The sequence below is a fragment of the Piliocolobus tephrosceles genome, chromosome 9, assembly GCF_002776525.5.
Source record: "Piliocolobus tephrosceles isolate RC106 chromosome 9, ASM277652v3, whole genome shotgun sequence".
NCBI classification, from domain to species: domain Eukaryota; kingdom Metazoa; phylum Chordata; class Mammalia; order Primates; family Cercopithecidae; genus Piliocolobus; species Piliocolobus tephrosceles.
This window is the reverse complement of record NC_045442.1, coordinates 36,714,003-36,736,844: the sequence shown is the minus strand read 5'-3', so window position 1 is coordinate 36,736,844 and position 22,842 is coordinate 36,714,003. Positions and strand designations below refer to the sequence as shown.

The 22,842-nt window shown below is 46.0% G+C and overlaps 2 protein-coding genes across 17 annotated transcripts in view; one reads left to right on the top strand and one right to left on the bottom strand.

Annotated features, from left to right (window-relative positions):
- The window catches only part of LCOR (ligand dependent nuclear receptor corepressor), a 162,163-nt gene extending 145,733 nt beyond the window's left edge, over positions 1 to 16,430 (top strand). For all 15 annotated transcript variants that reach the window (XM_023206285.3, XM_023206291.2, XM_023206288.3 and 12 more), the window contains one exon: positions 1,262 to 16,430. In XM_023206285.3, coding sequence (XP_023062053.1) covers positions 1,262 to 5,600 — 4,339 coding nt within the window. In that variant the 3' untranslated portion in view covers positions 5,601 to 16,430. The remainder of the gene's footprint in view (positions 1 to 1,261) is intronic.
- Positions 16,431 to 18,497: 2,067 nt separating this feature from the next.
- The window catches only part of SLIT1 (slit guidance ligand 1), a 186,967-nt gene continuing 182,622 nt past the window's right edge, over positions 18,498 to 22,842 (bottom strand). Inside the window, exons 36-37 of one of the 2 annotated variants that reach the window (XM_023206301.3) lie at positions 22,604 to 22,815; positions 18,498 to 21,794 (exon numbers count right to left, since the gene is read on the bottom strand). In XM_023206301.3, the coding sequence (XP_023062069.2) occupies positions 21,556 to 21,794; positions 22,604 to 22,815 (451 nt within the window). In that variant the 3' untranslated portion in view covers positions 18,498 to 21,555. The remainder of the gene's footprint in view (positions 21,795 to 22,603; positions 22,816 to 22,842) is intronic. The other variant, XM_023206302.3, reaches the window with a different exon arrangement.

Here is a 22,842-nt window from a genome sequence, read left to right as displayed (position 1 = left end):
CTTGCAGTGACAGGCCTGTACAGTTTAGTGTGGCTTCATAGCTATCTCCTCACTTAAGAGACTGTGAATTGGGACTTGAGTAAAGTCCCAATTCACTAAATTCCTGTACAGTTTAGTGTGGCTTCATAGCTATCTCCTCACTTAAGAGACTGTGAATTGGGACTTGCTTGTCATCTCACCTTTTAAAGTATGTGAAGTTACTGATTTCTATTCCTTTATGCTCCTAGGAAAGGGTAGAAGGATTTCTGCATTAGCATGACCAATTGGTCATGCCGAGAAACTATGTTAAAACTGTAAGTTCTCGGCCGAGTGCGGTGGCTCATGCCTATAATCCTAGCACTTTGGGAGGTCGAGGCGGGCAGATTGCCTGAGCTCAGGAGTTCAAGACCAGTCTGGGCAACATGGTGAAACCCTGTCTCTACTAAAATACAAAAAATTAGCCGGGCGTGGCGGCGTGCGCCTGTGGTCTCAGCTAGTTGAGAGGCTGAGGTAAGAGAATTGCTTGAACCCGGGAGGCAGAGGTTGCTGTGCGCTGAGATCACACTACTGCCTTCCAGCCTGGGCCACAGAGCAAGATTCTGTCTCCATAAAAAATAAAAAAATCAAAAATCAAAAAAACTGTTAAGTTCTGTAAGTACTTCTAAACCAAGATTTGTACTGTAGTGCACCTCAATTCTTGTCAGTGTTGTGAACTTATAAACCAATGATTATTTAACAGGAATACCCAGACCTGAAATAAAGTAAAGTATATGTTGACCAACTAGAGTTAATAGTGTGGTCAAAATTTTAGTTTTTTGAAAAAAAAAGTATTTGCGGCATTTCTTCTCTTTAAGATAAAAATGATTTTGAGGGATTACTTTTTAAACTGTGAAGATTACTTTTAAAGTGCTTTTAAAGCATGAAAATTTGAGACTATAACAGGCTGACCTTATAATTAGGTAAATAATTCATATTTATTGAATCAAAAGTATATGAGCAGACTTAGAAGCAGTTTTGGCCAAAGTACCCACTTTCTTTATAATACAAATAGCCAAGCAAGGTGGCTCACACCTGTAATCCCAGCACTTTGGGAGGCTGAGGCAGGAGGATCTCTTTAGGTCAGGAGTTCAAGATCAGCCTGGCCAACATAGCGAGACCTTGTATCTACAAAAAAGAAAATAAATAAATAATGAAATTAATAACATCGGGTGAATTTTATAATGTAAAAATGGTTCTTTGGTAAATGACCATACTAATTCCTTCTTTCTCTTTCTCTGTCTAGGGAGAACTCAACAGAGGCAAAAGCAGTAGATTCTAACAATCAGTCGAAGTCCCCACTGGAGAAGTTTATGGTCAAACTGTGTACTCATCATCAAAAGCAATTCATTCGTGTTCTGAACGACCTGTACACTGAATCTCAACCAGGCACTGAGGACCTGCAGCCTTCTGATTCTGGAGCAATGGATGTATCCACTTGCAATGCTGGCTGTGCCCAGCTCAGCACCAAACATAAAGAAAAAGATGCTCTGTGTCTCGATATGAAGTCTTCTGCTTCTGTAGATTTGTTCGTAGACTCGTCAGACTCTCACAGCCCTTTACACTTGACGGAACAGACCCCGAAGGAGCCTCCTCCTGAGATAAACCCTGTAGATGGAAGAGAGAATGCCTTGACTGTTGTCCAGAAAGAGTCCTCTGAACTTCCAACCACTAAACCGAATTCTATTAATAGCAGTTCAGTGGATAGTTTCACTCCGGGATACCTCACTGCATCAAATTCTTCCTCAGTGAACTTCCACCACATCCCTAAAAACTTGGAGGGGCAAACCACTGGACAGGAGCAAGACACAAATGTGAACATATGTGAGGATGGTAAAGACCATATGCAGAGTTCAACTTTAGTAGAAAGTCTAATTACCCTAAAAATGGCAGCTGAGAATAGTGAGGAGGGCAATACCTGTATTAGTCCTCAAAGAAATTCGTTCAGGGCTTTATCAGAAGAGGCTTGGGACTCAGGGTTTATGGGGAACTCATCTAGAACTGCTGACAAAGAGAATACTTTACAGTGTCCAAAAACACCTTTGCACCAGGACTTAGAGGCAAATGAACAAGATGCAAGGCCAAAGCAAGAGAACCATCTTCACTCGCTGGGAAGAAATAAGGTGGGTTACCATTTACATCCCAGTGATAAGGGCCAATTTGATCATTCCAAAGATGGTTGGTTAGGCCCTGCCCCTATGCCAGCTGTACACAAAGCAGCAAATGGACACTCAAGAACCAAGATGATATCAACCTCCATTAAGACAGCTCGGAAAAGTAAAAGGGCATCAGGGCTGAGGATAAATGATTATGATAACCAGTGTGATGTTGTTTATATCAGTCAACCAATAACAGAATGCCACTTTGAGAATCAAAAATCGATATTATCTTCTCGGAAAACAGCCAGAAAGAGTACTCGGGGATACTTTTTCAATGGTGACTGTTGTGAGCTGCCAACTGTTCGTACACTGGCCAGAAATTTACACTCCCAGGAAAAAGCAAGCTGCTCAGCATTGGCATCAGAGGCAGTTTTCACTCCTAAGCAGACCCTTACAATTTCAGCCCCTAGACATACAGTAGATGTGCAGCTTCCCAGAGAAGACAACCCTGAAGAACCTAGCAAGGAAATAACCTCTCACGAGGAAGGAGGTGGAGACGTTTCACCTGGAAAAGAACCTCAAGAGCCTGAGGTTTGCCCCACAAAGATGAAGCCGAGTCTGAGCAGCTCCCCCAGGTCAGAGGAGACGACAGCCTCCAGCCCGGGGTGGCCTCTCCCCACTCACCTTCCTGAAGAGGACCTGCCAGAAGGTGGCCCCACAGTCTCAGCTCCCACAGCAAGTGATATGTCTTCTGAACACAACCAACCACCACTTGCACTGTTGGATACGGAGGAGATGAGTGTACCCCAGGACTGTCACCTGCTTCCTTCCACTGAAAGCTTTTCTGGGGGAGGCAGTGAAGATGTCATTTCTAGGCCTCATTCTCCTCCTGAAACAGTCAGTAGAGAAGAAAGTCCTCAGTGCTCAGAAAATCAGAGTTCCCCAATGGACTTGGAGCCCCCCATGAGTCTGGGAAAGGCTGAGGACGACCAAAGCATCAGTGCCGAGGTTGAGTCTGGAGACACCCAGGAGCTAGATGTCAACCCACTCTTGAAGGAAAGCAGGACTTTTACTGATGAAAACCCCAGTGGAACTGAGGAAAGTGAGGTAGCAGGTGGTACTGGAAAATTAGAGGGAGAGGAGGATGATGTAAAATGCCTGTCAGAAAAAGACACGTGTGATCCAAGCATTGACTCACTCGAAGAGAATTTAGACAAAAAGAAAAAAGGTAAAAAATTTCCTGAGGCCTCTGATAGGTGCCTAAGAAGTCAACTTTTGGATTCTTCCTCTGCTGACAGATGCCTAAGAAATCAAAGTTCAAATTCTTCCTCAGCTTGTCTTGAAATCAAAGTTCCTAAAAATCCTAGTGCAAAACGTTCAAAAAAAGAAGTGCACCCTGGTGGGACAACACCTGAGGGCCTTCCACCTGACAGTTTCCACACGGAAGCTCTGGAGGACACAGAAAAGCCAAGTGTCAGCGAACACCCCCCTGAGAAAGATGCCGAGCAGGAGGGCGAAGCAGGGGGAATCATCACCAGGCAGACTTTGAAAAACATGCTGGTCAAAGAAGTCAAGGAGTTAGGAGGAGAGATTTTCCCCAGCAGAGACCCCATAACCACAGCTGGACAGCCACTGCCTGGAGAGAGATTGGAAATCTATGTTCAGTCTAAAATGGATGAGAAGAATGCTCATATCCCCTCAGAAAGTATTCCTTGTAAGAGGGACCCAGAACAGGCAAAAGAAGAGCCAGGGCATATTCCCACACAGCATGTGGAGAAGGCTGTAAATGAGGTAGACAACGAAAACACTCAGCAGAAAGATGATGACAGTGATGCCCCGTGCAGCTCTCTTGGCTTGTCAAGTAGTGGAAGTGGTGATGCTGCTAGGCCACCAAAATCAGTGCCAAGGCCTAAAAGATTGACCTCTTCAACCTACAACCTAAGACATGCTCATTCTCTGGGATCCTTGGATGCTTCAAAAGTGACTTCAGAAAAGGAAGCTGCACAAGTAAGCCCCACAATGCCAAAGGAAAATGGAGCTTCAGAGAGTGGAGACCCTCTAGATGAGGATGATGTTGACACCGTGGTAGATGAACAGCCAAAGTTTATGGAATGGTGTGCTGAGGAGGAGAACCAAGAGCTCATTGCCAACTTCAATGCCCAGTACATGAAAGTTCAGAAGGGCTGGATCCAGTTGGAGAAAGAAGGACAGCCAACACCAAGAGCAAGGAACAAATCAGATAAACTGAAAGAGATTTGGAAAAGCAAGAAAAGGTCACGGAAATGTAGGGGTTCGTTGGAGGGTCAGAAGTTTTCTCCTGTTCAGATGCTCTTTATGACAAACTTTAAATTATCTAATGTTTGTAAATGGTTCTTAGAGACAACTGAAACCCGGTCTCTAGTCATTGTGAAGAAGCTCAATACTCGCCTTCCAGGAGACGTTCCCCCTGTCAAGCATCCTCTTCAGAAATACTCTCCTTCCAGCCTGTATCCCAGTTCACTACAGGCTGAGCGCTTGAAAAAGCACTTGAAGAAATTTCCTGGAGCTACCCCTGCTAGGAATAATTGGAAAACGCAGAAGCTCTGGGCTAAATTTCGAGAGAATCCTGATCAAGTGGAGCCAGAGGATGGCAGTGATGTCAGCCCCAGCCCTAATTCTGAAGACAGCATAGAGGAAGTCAAGGAAGATAAAAACAGCCATCCTCCAGCAAACCTGCCCACTCCAGCCAGTACCCGGATTCTTAGAAAATATTCCAATATTCGAGGAAAGCTCAGAGCCCAGCAACGTTTGGTCAAGAATGAGAAAATGGAATGCCCAGATGGTCTGGCTGTGGAAAGTAAGCCAAGTCGTAAGAGCGTATGCATCAACCCTCTGATGTCACCCAAGCTTGCCCTGCAAGTGGATGTAGATGGGTTTCCTGTTAAGCCCAAGAGTACCGAAGGAATGAAGGGACGGAAAGGGAAGCAGGTGTCCGAAATCTTGCCTAAAGCAGAAGTTCAGAGTAAACGCAAGAGAACAGAAGGCAGCAGCCCTCCAGATGGTAAGAACAAGGGGCCTGCGGTGAAAGCCAGCAAAGAAAAGCATGCCGATGGAGTCACCAAAACCCCTGCTGCCAAGAGGCCAGCTGCAAGGGACAGAGGCAGCCAACCCCCCAAAAAGACGTCTTTGAAAGAGAATAAACTGAAGATCCCTAAAAAGTCCGCTGGGAAGAGCTGCCCTCCCTCCAGGAAAGAAAAAGAGAATACAAACAAAAGGCCTTCCCAGTCTATTGCCTCGGAAACACTGACGAAACCTGCAAAACAGAAGGGGGCCGGTGAATCCTCTTCAAGGCCTCAGAAAGCCACGAATAGGAAGCAGAGTAGTGGAAAGACTCGGGCCAGACCCTCAACGAAAACCCCAGAGAGCAGTGCAGCTCAGAGAAAGCGAAAGCTGAAGGCAAAGCTGGACTCTTCACACGGCAAACGGAGGCGGCTGGATGCAAAGTGATTGGAAAGATGGTAGCCAAGAGTAAAACTGTTCTATAGAAGTAACCTTTTATTTTGCATTAACTAAATCTGCTTTTATAAGCTTATCAAGCCTTTCAAATTTACAGTTAATGGAGAACACCGTAATTTGAGATGTCTGAAAATGCATCTCACATGGAGAAGGGAACTTGCAGAGTCCTTCTCTGCGGCTAAGGGAAGTTATATATTATATTCTGGTTGTTCCTTGGGTTTTAAACTTGGAACCAAGCAGTTTTCGTTTTTGAAAGTACAGTGCCTTATTTATCCTTTTTGTTTTTAAATTTACAAAAGCTAAAAAGCTGATCTATGTGATTAAAGGCTTGTATTTTATACTTGATGCACAAGCACTTGTACTGTAGCCGAGAAGACCACCATCATGCACATAAAAGGAGCTTTTCAGCAGCCACCCTGCAGCATCTGCCCACGAACAGATGCCCCTCTTTGCAAACCCCAGCAGTGAACTTCCCTCTCTGTCTTGTTTGTTTGTTTAGATGATGTTTGAAAGCTAAACCAAATCATTTTTATGGTATGCAGAGGATTTATAATTATAAAAGATTACTATTTCTGTTACCCCCTTTTTAAAAAGATCATGTTCATTGTTGGTCCCTCCTCTCACCTTTGATGTTTTGTTATTTGAGAGCATGTATTCTAAATTATGTGCCCATGGGACAAGAGATATGTCACAAGTGTTAATTTTGTTTATAACCTCTAAAACATCATTTGCATCCCCAAACTGTATTGCTAATTCTCACCATCTTCTTCATTTCTGGTCTTGCTAGCACTCCTGCAAGGCTTCCATCCTACTTTGGGAGGGAAAAGTCTAGGATTTTTTTTTTTTTTTTTCATCTTGTAGCTGTAATTTGATGATTAGGATGACAATGACTCTTCTTATTTTCTTTCTTACCCAGAGTACTTCCATATTCAAAGAAAGCCAAACTTATTATTTCCAGTAATAGAAAGGTTTAAGAATGTGTGTGTCCATGTGTGTTTGGGTGCATTTGCATGTGGTTATCAGCCACACATGTCTCCCAATCCCAATTTTACAGTAAAATTCTTTCTTCCCCATGCAGTGTGCTTGGGTGTCCCTGAGTTGAGTAATTAGCAAAGGACAGGTGGTTTAAAAGTAGCCCAGTGTCTCTGTGAGCAGCCCCAGTACCACTTTGGTACCAGACTCAGATCTAAAACAGCACAGAATTATGTAAAGGTTAGAGCAGCCTTGCAGTTAGAGGAAGCAACTCCAACATCTGTGGAGAGCCCACACACCCCCTACCCCCAGAGCTGATGTTTAGCTGTGTGCTCCAATGTGAATGTACTCGTTGGAGTAGATATTCATTCTGATTGATTAACACCATCCTAGTGGTTAAATGCTTGTAGTATCCCTCCTGCCATGTCATGTCAGACTCTGTTCCGTGTCTCAGAAGTGAGAACCACCATATTTTAGTGACTTTGTTTGCCTTTCCCAGGTGAAGCCTGAGATTGGCGTATTGGCTTCAACCTAGTACCTAAGACTTTGCTCCATGATTACAATGCAGCGTGTAGTTGACTTTTCCATTGGGCCACTCTGCAAAAAAAAGGCTTGGTTGTTGAAGCGTCACCCAGCTTCCTTAACCTGTTCTGTCACCAAAATCGGCTTGTATGAACAGCTGCTGCCCTGTCCTTTTTATTTAAAAATTTTCCATTTAGGTTGTTTCAGATCTCTTTTAGATAAGCCCAGATGGACTTTTTCCTGAAAATCATGATAATACAGGCCTTCTACCCATTCTGGTAAAGGTTTGCTGTATATCATGGAAACTTCTGATGATTGGATAAGACTGGAGAAAAGTATTTGATTGGTGAGAAATTTAGAATTGTGTTGAATTTCATAGCTAGAGAAGCTTACTATCTTATGAAGCCCTGACTGTTTTTCATGTCTTCTCTGTCTGATGAGTCTTTTTTTTTTCTGGTGTCTTTGACTTGGGCCATTCAAGAGCTGCCTATATTAATGAAACTGCTGAGTGTGTATGTTGGCAACTCTTTCTCAGCATTAAGTTGCACAGAGGCATTAATGTGTTTTGAATAGGTTCATTTAATCTTAAAAAATGGTTTTAAGGTTTTAAAAATATCTTTTCATATAGTTGTCACTGGATATTGTTTTTGTGGTGACTTAAACAGCTGATGTTTGCCAATGTCAGGCATGCTGATTCCTGTACAGAAGAGGTGCCCCCTTGGCTGCATACAGACTACCTTGTAAGGTGCTTGGATTAGGTTAGGGAGAGGTGTAAGGTAGTGAGTGGGTGGAACTTTTCCGGTTCCAAGTTTGTAATTCATTCCATTTGTTTTCTAAGTTCTTTTTCATTTTTAAAAGCTCACTTAAAGATAATAGCCTTCTTTCCCATTCTAGGCTGTGTGTGAGAAAAGGTGTTAATGTGTATGTATGTATTTTATATACCTAACAATGCAATGGATCATCTTTAAAATCAACTTATACTTTATAATAAGGACATTTAAATAGACCGAGAGTCTACATAATTATGACACTTAAAAGTTTAGAATGTTTATATTTGTTGAATCTCACTTTTGCTGATTCAGTTAATTTTATTAATAGAAGAAAGAAAACAGCAAAACCTGAGGGCCAATCCTGAAAGGCCGTTTGATAGCTGCAGCAGGTACTGGCAAAGCAGCTTCCCAGACACCTCCAGGCTCAGGCGTGGGATTGACTCAAGTCTGTTATTGTTTTCCCTCCTTTGCAGAAACCTTCTTCCCAGAGCCATCTTCAAGAGTGGCTTACCACCAAATGCAAAAGCAGTCCATCCCACATTCCGATTCCAAATCAGAAAGGAAATTCTGCTCCTGGTTGTACACTTGGTGAAATGACAGTCCCAGTCTTGGGGCTGAAGTTGATGACCAAAGGACACTGGTATTCTCTGAGTTTCTGGAGAAGCTGGAAGATGCCTGGGAAGCAATCACTGAAGCTGGCGTAGCTCCCCTAGAGGAGGGCCCTCTTTAGGATACCCATCTTCTATCGCATGAGACTCCCTACTGTAGATGGACACGCAGGAGACCACTCCCTCACTTGGGGTTCTGAGCCTCCCCCCTAGCACTTCCTCAGACAGGTAACAATCTCGCAGCACAGCAGGAAGGTTGCGAACCTGTGTTCTGCTCCTGAGGCTTCCTTCGTAGGAATGCTATTAATGTCTGTAAGTCACCAGTCACTAGCCCCTTGGATTCCTTGTTAAAGACTTCTATGCAGCCTTATCTAAAACAATAATCTTAGGCTGTGAGTCTCCTGCTGTATTGTTCCTAAAATTGTATGGGTAGAAGAGGTGCCCTTAGTCATCCCTTTACATATGTGGTGCTTTCTAATGGGATCTTCTATGCATCACATACTATGCAGGTGAATTTCTCACTGTTAAGATAGGTCATCAGTAGAAGGCATCACTTCAAGATAGTTACTTTGAATTGAGGTTTGACCTCTTTTCCTGCTTTGTAATGGGTTCAGTGGTGAGGGTGGGAGCTGTCATTCACATTTATGGGCAGCATTCCTGTTGATTAGTGGACCTAAGAGTCAAATAGGAAAATACAGCATGCTGTGTGATACAAGCTGGAGATGCTGTAGTGTTACTATCTGCAAGTTCTGTGCGGGCTGCCTTTTGGATTCCAGATGATCTGTCAGGGGTCTGCAAACTGGGCTAGTCACTTGTTTGTGTAAATAAAATGTGTTTGGAATATAGCCACACCCATTTTCTTATGTACTGCCTGCGGCTGCTTTCACACTGCAAGAGCAGAGTTGAGTAGCTGCAGCAGAGACCCGTGTGGCCCTTACAGCCTAAGATACTATCTGGACCTTCAGAAAACATCGCTGACCGTGCTTGAGAAAGTCATCCTTTTCAGGAACAAATATTCTTGATTTTCCTTCTCTCTTCTGCCCTTTTCTCTCTGTTCTTCTTTACTTCCTGTTTTCCTTTTCTAAATTTTGTTTTCTTTTACTCCTCTTTAGTTATCTTGCTACAAAGAAGACATGTTATATCGATATGCACTACTGTCCCCTTAAACTTGAGCAACTGTAGCATTCCATCTTTCTTTAAAAAAACCCATCACAGTAGCCAAAATGAGGCCACCTTACCCTATGGAGCCAGAACCCATTAGCAAATAGGGATTCAGAGTTCTAAAATTATGTGGCCGGGGCCTCTCATTTCACTCACACAGAACTGACTCTGGCTTTATTTCTTCTTTATTAAAGTAAACCAAGATTTTGTTTCTGGCAAAATTAGTTGAGACTACTTTAGTTGGACTTTTAGTCCTCTGAATGTCACATTTAGATGTGGAAAATGTTTTTTCGCAGAGTAGAAACAAAGTCTGATCACAAACCCAAAGCATTGTTTATTCTTATATATTTTGTTCAGCTTTTAGGAAAATAAAAATGTGTTGGCACTGATACCTTTTCAGTCACATGCTTTCAAAATAATTTTATTAAAGGTAAGCCAACAAATAAAACATAGAGGCTTTTGAAGTGCTTTAATAATGATTTACAAAATTGGAGTTATAACCAGAGTATGACTGAAAAGCTATTAAAGTCTTCCTCCTTCTCCAAAAACTCAAGGATAAGGGGATATATCTTTTTTTTTTTTTTTTTTTTTTTTTTTTTAAATAGAGACGAGGTTATGCTGTGTTGCCCAGGCTGATCTCAAACTCCTGGCCTCAAGCAGTGCTCCCACCTCAGCCTCCCAAAGTACTGGGATTACAAGTGTGAGCCAACGCACCAACACAAGTATAAGTTTCTTTGCTGGTTTTTTTTTTTTTTTTTTTTATGTGATTCAGTGTCTTGTCAGTGAAAAATTTTTGTCAGTGGCCCCAAATCACTGATTGTTTTAGTTGTTTTGAAACAGACAATTATCATTTTGAATTCTTAGGATTACTTTGATGTCTTACTATGACTTGATATCCACTGAAATACTGGAATTTTTTTTAAGTATAAAATCAATGTGTGTAAGGCAGTCTTCATATCCTAGCAGTAAGTGTTCTTCCCCATGCTTGCTCTCAAATCCTTTTCAGGGGAAAAATAAAAAGATTATTGTATTTAAAATGAGCAGAATTGTGGAAGGGCCTTCCCCCGCCCCCTGCGGACAGGGTCTCAGTCTATCGCCCCAGGCTGGAGTGCAATGGGCATATGGTCTTATCTACTAGGGTATGTAGTTTAAAAGTGTAGTTTTTTAAAAGTATAGTCATCTTCATTTTTATACGCCCACTGCAGCCTTCATCTCCCAGGCTCAAAGAGATTTTCACACCTCAGCCTCCTGAGTAGCTGGGACTACAGGTGCATGCCACCACACCCAGCTAATTTTTTTTTTTTTTTTTTTTCCAGTTTTAGCAGAGATGAGGTCTCGCTGTGTTGCCCAGACTGGGAAGTCTTTTGAGGCAGCCTTCAATATAATTCATCCTTTGAAACCTCAGAACAGAGTCTTGTATTCTACAATGGATGGATTGGAAGACTTGAAGCCCCAGCCTCTTTCCTTTATAGATAATCAGACTCGGGCAGAAACTCAGAGCTCTCAGGGCTTTGCTGTGCTGTGCCATGTCATGCCGTCCTGGGGCCCAGGGAACCACCCTGAGCACTTTGTGGAGTGTGTCCTTGCTCAGGCTTTTGCCTTGGGATTGAACCGAGGCTGGTCAGTTCCTTCCACTTACCTCCTCTCTGTCTGATCTTCCTTTTCCCAGAGCCTCAGTGCTTGATGCTCAGTGCTCAGGAGATGTCCTTTGCTCCATCGTTCAGAAGGGCAGTTGTGTGGTTATGCTGCCAGGTGAGCACAGACACACGTCCTTTCTCCCCTAGCTGGGGCCATCCCACACAGGGTGCTCAGTATGCATGCCTCACGAAAGCATAGACTGTCCATTTAAAAAAAATCAGGTACTCACGGTATTACAATATGCCAGGGGTTGGACAAATGGATTTTTTACCCTTTTTTAAAGGGTTATGTAAAAAAAAAAAAAAAAAAAAAAAGCGACTGTATGTGGCCCACATAACCTAAAATATTTACTTCCTGACTCTTGTATAAAAGCTCTACTGATCCTTGCAATAGTCATTAAAGATCAAATTGTATAGACAGGCAGAACTTTTTTTTTTTTCTCATATAGTCCAACATTTTTTCAAACAGTCCAGCAATTCTTTTAGATTTTAGAGTAGCTTGCCTGTGCATCTCAGTACACAGCTGCTGTTACAGATTATTCCTGAATAATGCTTTTGCATTATTAAGAAAAATTATACCCCTTTGCCAATTGTCTACTTGTTAATGAGTTGTGGGCATGTCATGTGATCATATCTATTAGGGTATGTAGTTAAAACTAAAAATGCAGTCTTTAAAAGTACAGTCTTCATTTTTATGAATCAGAGTGAACTTGACTGTGGTAGACATTCCATTAACAGCAGTTCAGCACAAACAAGTTACTCATGAACTTAAAGCCAAGAATAGTGCCTCTCCCTGAAAGTATGCGATGTGTTGGTTTTACCCCTAGAACACTTCATTTCTCTTTTGTATCATATACTTGAAGGTTTCTCACTCTTCAAGCTCTGGTCATGATATGCGAACATAAATGCCTGGTGTTTGCCTGTTTGACTTTCAAGTGCAGACCACACATTCTCTTAAAAACACCAGCATGTCTGTGGCATCTTGTCAAGACACCGGCAGCTTTAGACAGAACAAGTTCAGGGCTCTCCAATCCAACCGGAGTGACCTGCTGGTTCTGAGGAGCCATCCTTGGCACCTTGCCCTTCCTCCTCCTGCCTCTGCTTATGCCGCCAGCTCCCTTTCAGGAGGCATATTCTCTGGGACAGTCCCCCACTTCCCCAGTGCAGCCCTGAACACAAATTTGTCACATTAGAAGCATTTTTATCTCAAAACTCTGTTTTCCTCGAGTATTTAATTGTTGAGTTTAAATGCTATTCAATTTATCAAATTTTTTTTACCCCAGTTTTCTATGATCTGCACCTCATAGTTGTCTTGTAGCTAAAGCTGCAGTATTTGGGAGCTAATTTTTGGGAAAGAGACTATACAAACAAGATTTGCATAATTTTGTATATTTATACCACAGGTAGGGATTATTTTAGAGCCACTGTAGCTTAAGGTTATTGATTTCACTAGTGTGGTTTCTGCATTCTAAATAGTTCTCGGAGACTGTGTTAGTGACTGGTTTCAAATACATATATATAATATTTATACACACCACTGTGGAATTTATTTCACTGTGTAAATAGTGATATTTTCCTGTTCAAATGCTTCTATAGAAAGTATTTATTTTAACAAGAAAATTAACTGTCAAAAGGGCTTTCCAAAAAGTGTTCTTTCTAGCCACCCATCCTCCCCAGCTACCATGCTCAACCATTGAGTCTCCAAACAACAGTGAAAGCAGAAAGGTGTGGCCTTGAAACCATCACTGTATTTGGGCAGATGCAACAGAAGCGCATCTCCCCACTGTCACCCCATCCCACAACAAAGTGGGACTCCCATCGTGGGTATGGCTGTGCCAGCATGGCATCGGGCGTGCCCCATGCAGCCTACTTCTTGCATGCACAGTTGGTACATTCAGCTGTACACTTAACAGCCTGTACAGGAAAATGAGCCTTAGTTGTAGCCCCAAGGAAACCCAAACCCATGCCTGTGAGATACGGAGAAACCACTGGTTGCCTAGAGAAAGCATTAAGGTGTATTTCTAGTTCCTCTCTCATGTTGGTGAAAGACACTATTCACACTCTCATTAATCATGGGAGATAAGCATGTTATCTTCTGCACCTTGACTATGCTCATGAGCACCTGGCTCTTCTCTTCCTCCTCCTCCCCTCCCTGTCTCAGTGTGCGTCTGTGCAGATGTGGGCCAGCCCCCTTGTAACCAGTGGTTACAGAATGATACCATCTGTTCTAAGATGTGGTCAGCTTTACTTCTCAGGAGTCCTGTCCTACAATTCAGAGCACCCCTGGATGGGATGGAACCAGTGCTTTATGATCATGTTCCTCTTCCCTGTGCCCTGTCCTTGGGCACCTCCATGTAAGTCATGATCCTCATTGTGCAGGGCTGGCTGGACTGAGAATTGCAACTCCAGGACAGCAGGGAGCTTTGGGACTAGGCACGCAGGGATTTTGTCATCCATTTGAACCATAATTTGCATATTTTCTTACGGCCTCCCTTTGTCTTTTCTAAACGAATGAGGCGGACACTTGAACAGTAATGCTGGAGAATGTTTTTTTTAAGAGGCTTTGTAAGCAAATCTGATTTTAAGATGAAATGTGAATGAGAAACTAGGTGCCAGGGAATTTAGCACTGAACTAGACAGTCAGAACTTTTTTAACTTTGCAGGAAGAAATAAATTTTGCTGTCGTCTAAATGTTCACAAGAAGTAATGTTGTAAATAGTTTTCTAAAAATATTTATTACCTGTGCTGTATACAAATTCATGTTTTGAGTGATGTTGGTTTGCATCGTAGTATTATAGAATATATTTTGAGCAGTGGACTTCCTTTCATAACACAGTTCACACATGGAGAAAGAACAAAAACCAGCAGGTTGAGAGCGTTTGGGGCATTTGATCTGTAATGTTACATCAAATCTAAGCTTTAACTGCCCCCTCTTCTCATCTGGTTATATTTTATACACACAAACACACACACACACAGGGGTATGATAAACTGGTCAGTGGTCAGTACCCAGATCTGCAGAGCAGATTTCCAGGTGTTCTTTCTGATGTGTTGCCCATAAGCAATAAGATCTTAGGTAATAACATTTATTCCGGGGCCCACATTGGCCCTTGTCTCAGAGGATAGGGTGGGGGTAGAACAGCTCTTGCTAAGACCTCTTGCCTTTGCCAGAGAGGTTGCTGTACTTGAATTTTTGCTTCTGTTTGTCTGCACGCTCCTTCATGTCATAGAACTCTAGCAATGGATGAGAAATCTGCCAGCACCAGACACATCAAAACTGGGCATGTAGATTGAAAAATTTGCAATTTTTCATGAATTTATAGGGTTTCCAGAATCTAGTTGAGGCAAAGCTCATTTGGCTATAGAGTAAATGTAAGACTTGTTACAATAGAAATTTAAGTGGCCAGTTCAAAGTCCTTTGGCTATATTTGACCTACCGTTAAAAGCTAGCCCATTTCATATAAGCATCTTCTGCGCCTGGGCTTGAAATGTCTAAAGCTGCCTTCGTGTCTGGGATTACACCATGTAGGTCAGTATAAAGAGGGCAGTCACTCCTCCATTTTTCCCAGCGTGTCCAGTTCAGCAGATTTCTAAAGCTGTTAAGCAGCCTCTCTTTTTGACCGTCCTAAACTTTGTGAAAATAAATACCCCACACCCAGATAACCATTAATAGAAGTAATGTAGTTTTTTAGGCTTTTGGAATATGTCTTCTCTTTTGTATTTATGATGGTGTTTGGAATTTTTCACTAGTGTTTTTTTAGATTGAAGTGGGTGCATTAGGATAAAACTTTCCCTTGCTGATCCTGAAGGCAAGCAAGAGGAAAGAAATGGACCTGTATTGTATCATTGGGGAGGTGACTACTTCTTGTGGTGGTAGGGGGTGGGGGGAATGGGGCATTGTAGGTTATGTGGGGGTACAATAGAATTCTGGCCTGAGGCTCCCCAAGTCTTACTACCTTGTATGAAAAATCCCCTTATTAGCCTCATTTAATCTCAATAGAAGCCTGCTGTTTACCCTCAGGGAACAAGTAGTTTTCAAAATTGAGCTCCTCCAAGGTCATTGGCCAATACTGTATGCAAGCATTGGTCATCTTTGTAAACTCATGGCATTATTTCCCCGTATGCATTATAATACTAAGAAATTCATCCCCAACCTGTATGAAAAGCACAGCCCAGGGCCCTAATTGAGGCTAGCGTGAATGCCTTTGAGGGGCCAGGGGGCCATAGGAGGCCCATGCAATTTAACTGAAGCTCAGGTGCCACGTTGGATTTTTATTCTTATTAGGCCGCAACCCTTCTGAATGAGTTTAGGGCAGGGGCTGCTGATCCGGCTGTGGATTCAGGGAGCTCTAAAATGAATCTCTACCGTTCCTTTAAAGGTCTTTCTGGTTCTTCCCAGTGTTGTCATTGCCGAGGTCGATCTCGTAGTTGTTCAGTTGTGCTCTTTTTGCTGTCTTGTGAGTCTTAGCCAGTGATCCAGCTGCCCAAGGACAGGGCCTCCAGAGGGCCTAGCACCGTCCTGGTACCAAGCGTGTGCTCCCGGCCTGTGTGACAGTGTCTTTCCAGAGCAGTGAAATGAGAAATTCTGCAAGTGGCAACTCCGAACATCAGTGTGTCTCTCTTGGGCCTGGATTTCTACTATGTTAGTGTAGGAATATACTGTGTCTTTAATGGATGAAAATTCAATGTATGCTGTGAATTTGTTGGTTTGAAACATTGAAATTTTTCATTAGACAATGTTTACATACCTCACCTGAAGAACCTTTGAGAGTGTATATATAAAATTTAAAAATATATTAAGTTGCTTTAAAACAATATGTATAGCTATAAAAGTTGGAGTTATTTTAACTTTGAATATGTACCAAGTCTCTTAAATATTGAAATCTTGTAGACTTCTTGTGCTTCTGTGTTTTGCTTTCCTATCAGGCCATGTAGGAAACTGTGTTCTTGTTATTGGTAGAGGGGCTCTCACTGAAATCCAAGCTTGGAAGGATTTCCTGTGTTGTTTCAGATTCTCTTGTTTGGTTTTGAGGGATGGGGTGTGGAGCCAGAGGATGTGTGGGAGGGGTTTCTCTAACATTGACATCTATTCCATGAGCTTTTTCAAGGCGCTTATTTTATGGCAGCGTATTAAACTTCTTTGATATTCAAGTGTGTCTGTGTAGTCACTGAAGAGGGCATAGAATGCCTTGGAGCCGGTCATTCAACTTGCAGCGTAAGGCAAAATTGATGAGTTGCCAGAAGGAACCACAAAGCAATACTTCCACCAAGTGTCAGGGCTTAGAGAAGCCTTGTTTGCTAATGTCAGTAATAAATCATTTTGTGAGTTCTGCCTAACTTCAGGGAAAAGAAAAGACAATGGAGGAATCCTTGAGATTCCCATGGCAGGGTTGGAAAGGTGCCAGCATTTCATCCTGTGGGACAGGGAGCAATGAAGGGCAAGCTCCTGACCTCAGGCTAGCCACTGGGAAGTGTACAGGCCACAGGCCAGGGCTACCCAGCTCTCAATGCCTTTGTTGGAGTATGGCAGAAAAAGTCCTTCCATTTGCTAGCCTCATGAGTGTTTTCATTGTATGCTTTCAACTCTGCTTGAAGTGGGTCAGCGTAAGGACCCACAAGAAGCTCATCTGACTGTGCCATCACTATGCAGAACCACCTCCAGCAAAAATAACCCCACAGCTGACTGCCAGGCCACCCCTCTGAATCTGAATTTGGAAGACTACCTCATTCCAGATTAGTTGTTTTCATTGTTAAGATAGACCTCTTTTCCTCCAGTAGTCATCCTGTAGTGGAATAACGAAAATACCCAAGAGGTGCAGACTGGCTGCTTTGGGGTGAGGGGACATCTCAAAAATTAACTCTGAGGGCTTTGGGTTTAGGGATGATAGAGGTGTCATCACCAATCTCAGAAAAACTTGGCAGCCCTAGTAATCAGGATGTTGCCTGTTGGAAGTCTGGGCACTGCTTTTTGGCCTCCGTCCTCCCAACCAAGCCCGGCTGTGCCCATTCCCTTGGCTGGGGATTTCCTTTTAGCAGTGAAATTTGCCACTGATTTTTCTTTAACTCAGAAATAGCAAACTGGTGGCCTACAGATGTGTTTTCTTCAGCCTCGTGTTTAAAAAAATACTTTGGCTTTTCTTTACAGAAAGACTGAGAGTTCTGACTTCTCTTTTTAAAAAAAATGAAAAAGATGAAGATTTGACAGAATTAACTCATGGTAAGAGTCAGCTGGCATGAGACTGGAAAAATGTGCCTTTCAGGACACCACAGCCCCGATTGTCAGTTCCCATTCGATCACTGGTTCTTCACGGCAGGGGAATGGGTCTGTGTGCCTGCTGCCTTATCAGATGTGGCGACGCAAACGACAGGCCAGGTGACTAACAGGTAACCGACTGGCCTTGCAAGACAGGAGCATCCAACCCCATCGGAAGCCATTTTCTCTCCTGCACACTGTTCATTACATTTCCTCCAAAATCCCTAATTTTTTTGAAGGCACGGAAGTTATATTAACTGGCCACTTTCAAGATGACCCATGTGCTGTTAAGGTGTGGCTTGTATTACCATTGCCCTGGCCCGATTTTCCACGGAAATCTGTTCATGGTTGTGGCTCATGGTCCTGGCTCAGGCTTCCGTTGAGTGTCAGTGACCCTGCCCAGCCTGCCTGCCCAGGTCTGGCCTTACCCAGACATCCATCCTGAGTCCTATAAAATTGTGCTTGCAGTGTTCTCATCTGAATGGTGACGGAGCCACTGCAGACGTATGTGTGCCTGCTTTCTCCACCAATTTCTAAGAGCCACTGCGCTAGGGACAGGAAAGTGAAACTCACAGGACATCTGAGAAGTCACACTATTGATTGCTCTGATGGCTCCGAAACCCTCAGAGCTAGATTAAAGATCGGTGTGGCTCTGTGCGCAAACTTACAGAATGTCCATGTCACGGCAATTACTTGAAGGGAGATGAGGATGAGCAGCCTCCCCAGCTCGGCCGTGCACTGACAGACCCCAGGGGTCTGTGAGACCCCCTCTCCCAGGGCGCCCTCATTCTTCAGGAGGAATGGACTTCAGGAAGGGCAGGGAGTTCCAGGGACAGACGTCCTATGTGTGTAGCCCCTTGGAGCCACCCCTGGATGATGGCCCATATGTGATCAGCCCAGAAGCCCTAGGAGAGAATGCTAGCAGCACTGGGCCCGCTCTTGGTGGCGAAAAAGAGACCAACAAGGCAGAGTGAATCAATGTCATGTTCACATGGAAGACAATAGACAACATCGACATAGTCTAAAACAATACTTCCAGGGCAGGTGCGGCTCCCTCACGGGCCTGTTCTAAACCAGCCTCTAGGAGTCGATTCAAACAAGACTACAGAAACCCCCAACAAAACATGCTACGACCACATAGCATCTGAAAGGCAAAACAAGACGCTGGATGTTGACTTTAACATATAAAAATACTATAACAAAATGAAATACAAATATATATTAGAATCTGTAAGTATTCTGTATAAAGAGATACTTTTGCGGTTAGGCTACCAGCAGGCAAAGAGGAGACAAAGTCCAGCCTTTTCCACTTCCTGACACCTTCACCGGGAGCCCCAGCCCTGTTGCCAGTGGTGTTGCAAGGCCACAGCTCCCTCGGGACGCACCCTGCTGTATCTCTTCATGTCTAAAATGCAGAGCGAACTAGGGGTCTTCACAAAGGGGGGCAAGATGTGGAGAGAGGACTTCTCAGAGGGGCGACTTCGCAGTAGCCACCTTCTGGACTTTCAAGCGGAGTGTGAACAGGCAACGTGAGTGCTGACTCAACTCGCTGGTTGATGGCCAAGTTGGAGAAAACGTTGGTCCTGGGGCACACAGCTCTCAGCTCACCTCATAGTGGATTCCAATCCTCAGACTGCACCGAGGTCAGCGCTGCTGTGCTAGGAGTCTGGACCATGTGGTGGGGCTGGTCAGGGGAGCCTTAAGCTCACATGGTGCTCCCTGGAAACACGCCAGCCGCTCACCTCCCAGCCCCATGGCGCCAGGTGAGGGGTAAGCGTCACCTGTCTACAGGTACCCTTTCCACCTCCTGCAGAATGAAGAGGCCGCCTGCCAGTCAGTGCCCTTCAAGCCTGGGAATTGACTTCTCCAGGGTGGTGGGGAATGGTGGTGGCCAGGGAAGCTATCTCTCTCAGGGTTGGCGAGTCCCAGAGCAGCTTTCTTCCAGGGAAGAGGCAAGATGGCTGCTCTTGAGCTTTTCTGCCCTATCCAGCCCGGTGCAGATGCTCTGCAGGGTCCCAACGTGGCCTGGAAACTCAAAGTAAGAGAGGGATGCCATGTGGTCCTGGGAGAAGCCCCATGAGGCCCAGGCTGCAGTCTACTTGCGGGTGGGGCCAGACATTGTGGCCTTGCTCAGAGCTCCAAGCAAGTAGATCCCAGCCCCCTGGTGAGGGGCAGATCCTGCCATGAGGACACCTCCCACGTTAGGCAGGGCAGGGCCCTCTTCCCATCACAGGGACCCCAGGACTCATAGTTGCTAGGTTGAGTCCCCGTGGCATGGGGCATGCCAGGCACCCTCTACCCCAGCTCTAGCCTTCTAATCAGCATCAAGGGCTCCCCTCACTGCCTGGGGCGGGGGACATGGGCAGAGGACACAGACACAATGACACTCGGAGCCTCACCTGAACATACACCAGCCATACCTCCTGGCCACAGCTGGAGGGAGCCAGGGCAGAGACGTGCTCCCTGCCGCTGCCCACCAGAACTCCCCGGGGGTGTGCCCTCTTGGTGAGGCCTCTGGGGAAAGAGAGTACAACTTTGCCTCCCTTTAGCCAATTCACGATTTGGCCTCACAAACCATCTTTCTACGTTTTCACTGTGTATGGAAGAGAAGACGATGCAGTCAGGCAATCATGTATTCAGTGCCTCTTCCAGCACTGGCTCCTTCATTGCCAGCAACCCTCTGGCCTGGGCCACTGTCTGTGGCTGGAGCCAACACTCAGCTCAACTCTTCCCAGGCGTGCTGGTCGTTCCTGCGATGCTCTGGGATGAGTTCACATCTGTCCATTAGGCCAGAACGCCCACAGTCCCCAGCCCTGGGTTAGGTACATATATACTTATTGATGTGATCAATGAAAATAGGTCTTCTAACTCCTCTGGCCTCCCAAGACCACAGTCGGGGAGTCTACACTATTCATTTAGTCGTCCTGCCTCCTACCTATGGCCATTTTACAGCTGAGGAACCCGAGACCCAGGCAGGGAGAAGTTTGCCCCGAGTGCTGGAGCCAGTGGGGGCTTCCCAATGCCTGGAGCACCGTCCCCTCCACTGCTCCCTACTGGCCTGCAGTGTGCAGGACTCTGAACCAGCTGCTCCCTGGCCAAGCACCTGGGCCAGACCCTCACACCCAATCACTCTGCCAATTGGCCACCGACAGCTTGTGGCTGACTGGTGGCTGGGGAAGCCCAGGACCAATGCCCCTTCTGTGACCAGTGTCTGGAGGTGGATGATGTTTGTTTACCTAGAGCAAAGAACCCCCTGCCCTCTTTGGTGGGGTCTGCCACCCTAAGCAGCCCCTGTGGCTGTTTCTTCCACATAAGTCCTCCTTGAAGCTACAGTAGTCATCCTAGAACTTTAGGATTCAGCGGCCTGGTCCTGAGAACCACCTCCACCCACAGCCTCGTTCCCAAGCAGTGGCTGCAGTCAATCCAGCGGGGAAGGGTCCAACCCTCCCTGGCCAGCAGGAGGCGGCATCCCCGCTCCACAGCCTAGCCTACCACCAGCAGATTCTGTAGCAGCAGAATGAACCAGAATGAACCAGGCTGGCTGCCCGGGCAGACTGAGAGTACTTCCTGGTTGCCTGCAGAGGGGTAAGAGGCTTCTGGGGCCACGGACCCAGCTCCAAGCCAGCCTGGGCCACAGGCCAGAGGGAAGGGTTGGTTTGGAAAGCTGTCATTTTTCTTCTCCAGACTCAGGTAGCAGATAAGGAGGGGTGTCATCGTTCTGCACTTCTTGGCCTGACCTCACGCACACATTCATTCAACAAATATTTATTAAGCGCCTATTTGTGCAAGGCACTTCCGGAGAGGGCAGCCCGCAGCTCAGGCCTCGCCCACCCCCGCTGCCCCCAGCTATGACGCAATTTGCTTTTAAAAGGCTGCTCTGGCACCACCCCATCCAGGAGGGCCCAGCTGCCCAGGAGCCGTCCTGTGATGACCTGCACCCCAGCCCAGCTGCTGGCGACTGTCTCTGCTGCTGCAGCGGCTGGGCCCCCTTGCCCACCCTCACCCGCCTGTCCACGCCCAGCACTATGCGCAGAGGGCACAGCCACACTTGGTGGGCTTTTCCACCTCCTCGGCAAAAGAGGTCCCATCGCTGCACTCAAAGGTGAACTTCCTCCGCTTCAGCCGAAGGCCCTGGCAGCAGCCCTGGCCTGGGCACGAGCCCCGGCACTCCACCCATGACAGGGGGCGCGTGGTCTGGCAGATGGCATAGCCCCTCTGGACCTGGTGAAAGTCCCGGACAGGGTCCCCCCGGCACTCGGACTCTGGATGGGACAGACACCGAAAGAAAGCCTCAGGGCACACCCATGGGTGAGCTGCTGCCTCCAGGGAGGCAGAAGGAAGAGGAGGAGTAGGGCAGCATCTGTGGGTGGATCCTTTGGCTCTCAGACCCCATCTCTGTCCCCAGCATACTTCCGCCTCCCGCTGACATGCACAAGCTTCTTCCCAGGGCCTACAGTCTGGTCCTAGCGCCAGGGCCCTCCAGGACAGATAGAACTGCCGGAGGGAGGCGAGGTCCCCATTGCTAGAGGCGTGCAAGAGAGACTGGAGGCCCTGGAGGCAGTAACATTATGAAAAGGATTCGTGCTGGGGAGGGGTGGCCCAGGGGATCCTTAAGGTGCCTGAGTTCTGGGTTTCTCCAGCTTCTCCCTGCCCAGCCTTAACAGTCCGGATTCCAGCAGAAGCCATCTTGGTCAAGCAGGCCAGGGACAGCCTGGGAAGGAGTCCCCACCCCTCGGACTTCCTGCTGCCACTCCCAGGTCATGAGGTGATGGGGCCAAGGTACAGAGGTTGGGCCAGGAGCTGTTACCCTGGTTGGTCTCTTCTGCAAGGAGAGACCCCAGCCAGAAGAGGCGCATACCCTGGATAAGGGAGCTACAGGGCAAACTGGGCCAGGAGAGACCGGGAGCAGTGCCCAGAGGGTGGAGGGACCCTGAAAGCCCCATAGCAGTCCATGGTACAGGGCTGGGGGAGGACAGAAGGGCTGCCAAGGTTGGGAGGAAGAAAGAGTCAAATTGCTAAAGCAATTTGTGGGGGACCCTGGGGAGTGCACGTCAGGAGGGGGGGCCCTGACCTTGCTCACACAGCTCTCCCGAAAAGCCGGGATCACACACACAGTGTGCCCCCTTGGTGGCTGAGGCCTGGCAGTGGCCATGCAGGCACTGCAGGCCTCTACAGGGTTCTGCCAGGGCCCCGGCCTGGTTGCACAGGGCCCCCGAGTACCCATCCTGGCACTGGCAGCTGTAGGAAAGAGCGTCGAGGGGCACACATTGCCCATGGACACACCTGCAGGGGACAGAGAAAAGGCGCTGT